The sequence below is a fragment of the Myotis lucifugus genome, unplaced genomic scaffold (assembly GCF_000147115.1).
Source record: "Myotis lucifugus unplaced genomic scaffold, Myoluc2.0 scaffold_58, whole genome shotgun sequence".
NCBI lineage: Eukaryota > Metazoa > Chordata > Mammalia > Chiroptera > Vespertilionidae > Myotis > Myotis lucifugus.
The window spans coordinates 3187340-3196017 of NW_005871106.1; the positions used below are offsets into that span (position 1 = coordinate 3187340).

Below are 8678 nucleotides of genomic sequence, written 5' to 3' on the forward strand. Positions count from 1 at the left end.
GCCGCTGCTCGGGGCCGGGGACAGAAAGCCGGGACCACGCGCGGGGACTCGGTGCAGAGCGCGAGGTGCCGCTTCCCCGCGCGGCACCCGCCCTGCGACACACCCCCGCCGACCTCCGCCACGCCCGGCCCCTCCCGCCCCCGCCCCCGCCCGGCCGCGAAGACCCCTCCCCCAGGGAGGCCGGTGCTCGGCCGCGGGGACCCGCCGGGACCGCTGCTCCCAGGCCGCGCTCAGCTGCCCCCCGCCCGGCGGTGTGCACAGTCCCCCGGCTCCAGATGGCGTGGGGGCTGCCCTGCGGCCGCCGCCGGGTCAGAGTTGGGGAGGGCGGGCGGAGAAAGTGGCTAGGAAGGGGGGGAAACTGCTGGAGTTGGCCCGGAGGGTGCTTTCCGAGAACATATTTGCCTGTTGACCCAGCCCTACGGTGGCTCTGCAGCCACCAATCCCCCCGCCACTCCCGGCGGCTCCTGGTCCAGCGCCGCTGGACCCGCGCCGCAGCTCCCACCAGCCCGCACCTCCCACCTCCCCCACCCGGAGGGTGCCCCCGGGGCAGGCGGCCAGCCTCCTCCCTGGGAATGGGACCAAAGCTTAGCTAACCAGAAGGTGGCCCGGGCCCTGGCCTAGAGCCTTCCCTCTCGGGAGGGGAATCGGGCTTAGCTGACCAGCCTCCCCCCTCGGCTGTTGGAGTTTGTGAAGATTTTTCTAAAAGTGTGTTGTAACTTGGTTCCCATTTTTTCTAGGGAAGGCAAGAAAGGTCGCTTGGACTTTACTATTATTATTATTATTCTCATCATCATCATCTTACACTAACTGCTCCAGAAAGAAGTCTCATACTTTTTTGAAGTTTAGTTTTAACGCAAGATTTCAACTGCTTTGTTGGTTTTTAAAACAATTTTCTCTGATTTTTATATTAAAATTGTATTCCTTACACTTTGCAGATTTCACTTTCTCACAGTACAAACACATAGGATAGTAAAAGTCCCTTTTACAGTCTCACTCTCTCACTTTGCCTTTTTTTTTTCCGATAGGGAGATAATTTTATCTCAGTTGTGTTAATCAATCTGACAACTCTACCAATTCCAGTTTTTCTAAAAACACTTCCTGAAATCCTTAATGAATAAATTATCATTATAATATAAGCAATTATTTTTTCAATCATAGAAATATATAACAGTAGGTAGAATTTGGCACTTTAAAAATGATGCAATATAGTTGTCTACTACACATCATAGTACCAAACTTAAAATTTAGATGTTTTTAACTAGTAAAATATTAAAGCATTAAGTATTTATCAAATAAACAATTAAGTAAATTTAGTATTTAATAAGTTATAAGTATTAAGCATTTAAATATTCAAATACAGAATTATAAATATTTCTGCACTGAAATAACATTGTATGCACACGTCTATACATATCTTTCAGAGTTTCCTAAGTGCATTCATGTAGATTATCTCATGTGACCTTCCCAGTTCTATAGGATAGGCAGATACCCTTATGTGAGACCAGGAAATGAGTTCAGGGGGTTAAGGTCCTATCCGGACCTAGACTTCTGATCTGATTTGGTCCCTAGTTCCCTACATAATTTCCCTGAGATCATGACAATGAGATCAAAGGCAACAGGAGGAATCACAAAGGGTTATCTATCTCTCTATATCCTGGGCTCCTATAAATTCAGTCTGAACTTCAGTTAGACCTTATCTTTCAACTGCAGAACAAGGGAACTCACACTTGTGATGTCAAGGGAAGCAAGGGGTCAGCACATTTGGAGAGTGACTAGGAGATGGAAGTGTCAAAACTTTCAAGTTGGCACAATTTGTCACAGTTCAAGATTAAGCAGAAAGATTTCAGTGGAAGGAGAATTTCAAAAGCCAATTGAATGAACAAGCTTGGATAAGATGGAACATTAAAAATGTCACAATTCTATGTGTCTTGCAAAACCCAGCAGTACCAATTTTCCCATTCTGTATCATGCTTGGAAATGTCTAAATTACCTACAGCACCGTGAAAGTTCAGGGCTGGCCTGATTAAGGTAAAAATGATACACAAATGTTCATGTTTAATGAGAAAGTAGAATTTCAGCTCTACTAGGCCCACAAAGATGCTTGCTTTGAAGTCACCTATAAATAAGGAACAACAAAAATGCCTAAATGCCAAGCAATAGCTAAATGGCTAAGTAATTTATAGTAAATCAATGTGATATGCTATTTTGTAGCCATTTTTAAAATACAAGAGTGTAAATTTGCATAAAACACTGTGATATGTTAGGTGAGCACACTTTGAGCAGTAAATCCCTGGGTCACTGTCCTCCATCTTGCCTGTATATTGGAAGTGATGGAAGAGCTTTAAAAAATACTGATGCTGGTCCATAACAGACGCAGACAGAGATTCTGATTCATTTGGGATGGGGTGAAGCCTGGATATCGAGATGTCTTAAGACTCTAGGTAATTCTCATGTGCAACAAAATTTGAGAAACACTGGGCTAACCTGACCAGCTCCTGCGTGGAAAGCAATTCAGTTTCGGTCATTGGTTGCTGGGAGGCTGGATGAGCCAGTCCTAGAGGATGATGGTCACAGGCAAGCAGAGGAAGGACAGCCTGGCAAGTGTCTTTCCTGCACAGCCTGACACCCACATAGCAGGGATCCGGTCCATGATGCCCAGAGTATGGAGCAGGAGTGCTCTCTGGAGGCTTGGTGCAAGTAAGCTGTCCTATAGTTCTAAAGGAATTGAGATTCCAGGCAGGGACTTGGGCACGGGAGCACCACACCAGGATTCGGGTACAAGGCCTGGGGTATACAGCTGTGGGCTTGGTTACTAAGGAAAGAGGTGAGAGGTCAGTTACTAAAACTAGGTTATGGCGTCAGAGTCTGTCCAGGAAAAGGCTAGAGAGACTGTGTGTAGGTTAAGCTCCTTACGGTCAGTGGCAAGAAATAAGATGATTAGGAGACTAAGTCTTAGGCCAGAGGAGAAGACAAAGTAGACAAATTAGGGGTGGTAGGCCAGATAATTGTACACCAAAGGGGTGCACATCCTAATGGCTAAATCCTGGGAATATATTATGCTACATGGCAAAATACTGATGTGATTAAACAAGGATGTTTTTTCATAACTTTATATATTATTTCATTCATAGCAATAATATGAAGCAACTGGAAGCAAGCCATGTGTCCATCAGCAGGAGAGTGGAATTAAAAATTGTAGCCTGTTTTACAATGGAATATTACTTGGCAATAAAACAGAAAGAACCATTGACTCACAGGAAAACAGGAATGAATTTCAAAAACATTATGTTAAGTGGAAGAAGCCAAACACAAAAGAGTACTGTATAATTCCATTTATATGAAATTTAGCAACATGCAAAACTAATCAAAAGAGAATGGTGGCTGCCTATGGAGAGACTGAAGATTGAGTAGAAGGGGAAAAAGAGGAGCTGGGGCAACGGAAATGTTCTGTATCCTGAATGGGGTGTTGGTTGGATGGGTATAACATTTACCGAAATTTATTCAATTATATACATTTAGGATTTGTTGCATTTTTCTGTATAAATAAGAATCTTGAGATGAGGTGATTTTCCTGAATTATCTGGGCGGGCTCAGGGTGGCAGGAGAGTCAGAGGAATTCAGTGTGAGAAGAACTCAACCTGCCATTGACGGCTTAAAGGCAGGGAAAGGGAACCTTGAGTCAAGGGGACCTTGAGTCGGGTGCTGGAAAGGCAAAGAAGCAGAGCCTCCAGAAAGAACCAGCTCTGGGGACACCTTGATTTCAGACAAGTAAATGTCCATTTGCACGTCTGACTTCCAGAATGGTAAGGTGATAAATCTGTGTTGTTTGAAGCCACTAGATATATGTTCATTTATTTTAGCAACAATAGGGGACTAATACATAAGGTAAATAATCTCTCCCAGAAATCATGTGTAGATGATGTTATGGGGGAAAATAATGCATAGCTATATTAAAATCTAGGTAGATACTGAAGATTCCATTTGTGCCAGTGATAAAGAAAGGTCAGATAAAGAAGGAATTTGAGGATATTATGTGAATTATAAAGGAGAAGAGGAAAAAGAATAAAAAATCAAGGGAACCCACTAGATAGGAGAACATATTTGCCAATGATACATCTGATAAGGGATTAATTTCCAAAATATATAAAGAATTTATACAACACCAGGAAGATAAACATCCCAATTAAAAACTGGGCAAAGGACCTGAATAGACACTTCTCCAAAAAGGACTGCTCAATGTCATTAATCATCAGAGAGATGCAAATTAAAAACACAAGAGTGAAGGGGAATGGGGATTCGTGCACCCGTGGGGTCCCTCGGCCTAGCCTGCACCCTCTCGCAATCCGGGACCCCTCGGGGGATGTCAGACTGCCAGTTTCGGCCCTATCCCCACAGGCTAGGCCAATGGACCCCACCGGTGCACAAATCCATGCACCAGGCCTCTAGTATGCATATAAGATCTTTGGTTAATCTCTTCCCACCTTCCCCTCTCCCCCTTCCCTCTGACATTCATCAGTCTGTTCTATGTTTCCATGCCTGTGCGTTGCGCATCTGCCCCCTGGTGGTCATTGCACATCATAGCTACCGGACAGTCAGCTGGTCAGCCGGTCAGATGATCAGGCAGTTGCTTAGGCTTTTATATATATAGATATGCATAACCCTTGGACACAAACAATAGTGTAGTGAAGACCTGGGGGAGGGGAGAATGGAGTGGAGAGGGTCAGTATGACAATAATGTTGTTTCATTCAACAATATGTAATAATGTTGCAGTTCTTGTATGTTCCAAGCATTGTGCAAAACATGTAACATAGACAATCTTAAAGTTCTATAAATGTCCCAAAGTGGCAGAAAGTAATGTAAGCTACTAAATATAAACAGAATTCACAGTTACAGCAACATAACCTAACTGGCCACCTTAAAAAAAAAGACAAATTAATTGGAGAGATATTAGGAGGCAGGAATAATGGGGTTCACAGAATCCACAGGAGGCTGAAGGACAAGGCTTGAAGAACACATAAAAACCAAGAGAGTTAAGATTCTAGGCAATAGGATCATGGCCAAGGTCATCCACATAAACAGTACAGCTGAAGGAAACTACAGCACAGTGAGCTGTCTGACCTTCGACATTCACTTCACCTGTTTTACTAGCTCAAGGTCCAAAACCGGGGAACCAATAACTGATCAGTTCAGCTTAAATTGTGTGCCCCAGGTGAGGGTAGTAGAGGCATCGCCCCTCTCTCCCATAGTAGGACTTGGGAGTGAGGAAGAGAGAAAAATATTTTACACAATAGGAACCCTTCCTGCCCCACACCCCAGTCCAAGGAGAGAACAGTGTGCTAACAGGAGGAGACAACCAAAATAGCTAATGTCTTCTACTGGTTGTGAGGAAGAGCTTTATGGAAAGAATGAGACTTGATCAGTAAAGAATCAGTATGACTTGGAAAGGCAGAAAAAGAAGTTTGCGAAGAATAGCCTAAGCAAGGAAACAAAGGCAAAAAAAAAAAACCACACAAAAAAAACAGGACATGTTTGGAGGGTAGGGCCACAGGCAGACTGGATGAGACACAGCTCAGGTCATCTCAGTGCTGGACCAACCTGGCACCTACCTGAGCTCTTGGCCCTCTGCTCTGGCCTCTCCTGACAGCTGTTGGAGTTTCTCTTCTTTCTTTTACGGTTGGCCTTGCTGGAACACCGCCTGCCACACTGCTTAAGACCTGAAGCAGCTACCAAATAGCCAATGAGAAAACCCAGAAGTGGGATCCAGTTTATCCCCTGTTAGGGGGAATGTTGATTAATGAGAAATAGACGACAAAGGGAGCCGGACTGAGGAGTGTCTCCTGTTTCTCTCTGCCACGCACAGCTTGAAGGCCCGGGGTCTCCCTACAGCCTGCCCCAAGAAGCCAGCATGCAGACACCTTCATCAGGCCCCGTGTTAGTTCTTGTTGGCTCAGCCTGAAGCAGAAGCGGCACCTGACACCTCTCTCTGTGCAGCTTCCCACCTCTCCTTCCATTCCCTCATTCTCTTCTCTGTTGCCATGGATTTCACTTTTCAAATAAAACATCCGCATTTTCGCCTTTGCCTCAGCATCTGTGTATGGGTATGCTTAGTTAAGAACTGCCTCTCCTAAAGGCAGTAATTCATTGAGAAGCGGTAACAGGTTTAGATACTGCAACGAGGCCACCATAAGTAGGACTGTATCAGGGTGAGGAATTAGAGCTTGAAGCAGAGGTCACGTGAAATTACTATAGAGTCTTAAGCAGAGAAACAATAAGACCAAAGTCTTTCTAAGGAAAATCTATCTGTTAGCAGTAAACAGAAAGAGTGAAATCAAGAGAAATGGGAGGTGGGGGCCTAGGATAGTAACAGGGTGGAGGTGGGGAAGGCATAGGACAGTGATGGCGAACCTATGACACACGTGTCAGAGGTGACACCCAAACTCATTTTTTTGGTTGATTTTTCTCTGTTAAATGGCATTTAAATATATAAAATAAATATCAAAAATATAAGTCTTTGTTTTACTATGGTTGCAAATATCAAAAAATTTCTATATGTGACACAGCACCAGAGTTAAGTTAGGGTTTTTCAAAATGCTGACACGCCGAGCTCAAAAGGTTCACCATCACTGGCATAGGAGATAGTGGCAGTGGGAATGGGGAATGGAGAGAATAAAGTGGGATTTCAAAAGAGGAAACATGACTTAGAAACTAATTGGCTACAGATGATAAAGGAAATTGGGAATTTAAAATTTCCTTTGTGGGAATGAAAAAAAATAGGTTAGAGGGGAAGGTGAGCCAATAGGAGAGGAAATAATGCATACAGTTGATTGTTGTGGTTCGGCAGTTACCAGATAGTCAAATGGAGATGTTAGAAAAACAGCTGGGAATTCAAGACAGATGGAGAGCTCAGTCTTCTTTGCATGATCACAAAGCCATGGACACGAATGAGCTCACAAACAGTGGGACTGCTCAGAGAGAGGACGTGAGGGGCTCCCGTGAAAGCGCGGCCAGGGAAGAGCTCCTGGCAGATGGCAGACAACTTCATGAAGAGGACGTGCAGAATTGGTCCAGTGAAGGTAAAAGTTATAGCAAGGAAATCTGGAGAAGGAGAAAGCACCAAGGATGAAGCAATGGCTATGGTGAACGGTCCAGAAAGTTATTGAGAAGAGAAGTGACACTTACTTTAATGGGCATTCTCTGTTATATCAGCTGCTTAAGCCTCACGTGCAAGATAAACATTATTTCCTCAATAGAGGCTCAGAGAGGATAATCAACTTGCTTAAAGTCACTCAGCCATAAAGTGTATCAGTTAGTTTTTGCTATGTCACAAATCAACCCCAAATTTAATGGATTAGAGCAAAAATGATTTTTCTCAAATGATTCCATGGGGTGGTGGTTGCGCTGGCTCGGCTGGTTGCTTTTCCTGCTGGTCTTCCTGGGTTCCTTCATGTGTCTGCAGTCAACTCCAGATTAAGGAACTAGGTGATTTAGGGGAGCCACAGCTGGGATGCATGGGGCAAACACTCAGAATTCACCATTGTCACAGAATGCTAATAGGTTTAGCGAATTATAAATTAGAACAAAGTTAGAATTAGAACAAAATATCCCAAATAACAGGAATTCAGAGCAAATCTAATTATAGGAGTTGCTGACAGCACATCATAATACAACAATTATTAGACCTAACAGCTATTGAGCATTTGCAGTGGGCCAGGGACTGCTCTAAGGGCTTTTGTAGATGATCTCATTCAGTCTCCACTACAACTGAGGCAGCAAAAGAAGAACATTACCTGCTGGATCTTAAAGTTTCCATTTACATTTATTGGTCAAGGGAAGTCACTTGGCCATACCTAATCTCAGTAGAATCCCCTCATGTGCTTGTAAGTAGAGGAGAACCAGAAACTTTTAGAGAAATTGTGCCTATGACAACAAAGAAATTCTTGTGAACTATGCTAAGACATGATGAGCAGGCAGATTAGAGCAAGGACACTGATATAAGAATCCCAGCTGAGTGTGTAAAAGTGTAGCAGGCAGTTAAGATAGTCATGAGCAGAGCAGGAATGATGAGCCAGGTGCAGAGATCAACAGGTTGGATGGCCTCGGGTGCCTGGCAACAGGCAAAACTACAAGCCCTTGCACCAAAACTCCCTTAAGCATTAACCCCTAGAGATGACATCTAGGCCTCAGTTGTATTTCAGCTCCAGGCAGAAAAACCAGGTGGAGCTATATGATGGCTAACATCAGGACCAGCTGCAAAGACTAATGACACTCTCCCATGGACCCAGCCAATCAGTAGAGGCCATGCCCTAAGGAGACACACCAAAAAAGTTCATGAATATTCTATTGAGATCCTCCCCAGATGCCTTGGGTAAAAGCCCTCAGGATGGAGGGCCAGGCTGCTCTCTTTGTGGAGCACAAGCCTTTCCCAACTTCCTTCTTTCCCCAGGGTGTGTTTTTTCTCTTTCCTCCCTCAAGGTGCATATCTCTCTCCCTCTTCCTCCTAAACTCCAAGGGCCTTCCTTTTGCTGTAACTTCTTTCCTGAGCCCATTTCTTCTACAAATCACTTCTTCTACCTCTGTGACTTTCTAAATAAGCTTTCTCAAAGTTTGTCTTGGCTCTGAATTCTTCTCTTAGCCAGAGCTCAGGAACTGAGGTTGCTGAACCAAGGTGACCACCTGG

General features: G+C 44.2%; 1 protein-coding gene across 1 annotated transcript in view; it reads right to left on the reverse strand.

Moving 5' to 3' along the window:
- LAMA1 (laminin subunit alpha 1) overlaps nucleotides 1-6069 on the reverse strand; it is a 151991-nt gene extending 145922 nt beyond the window's left edge. The window contains 2 exon segments of the mRNA XM_023754272.1: nucleotides 5608-5773; nucleotides 6001-6069. Coding sequence (XP_023610040.1) covers nucleotides 5608-5773; nucleotides 6001-6069 — 235 coding nt within the window.
- Nucleotides 6070-8678: the final 2609 nt, after the last annotated feature.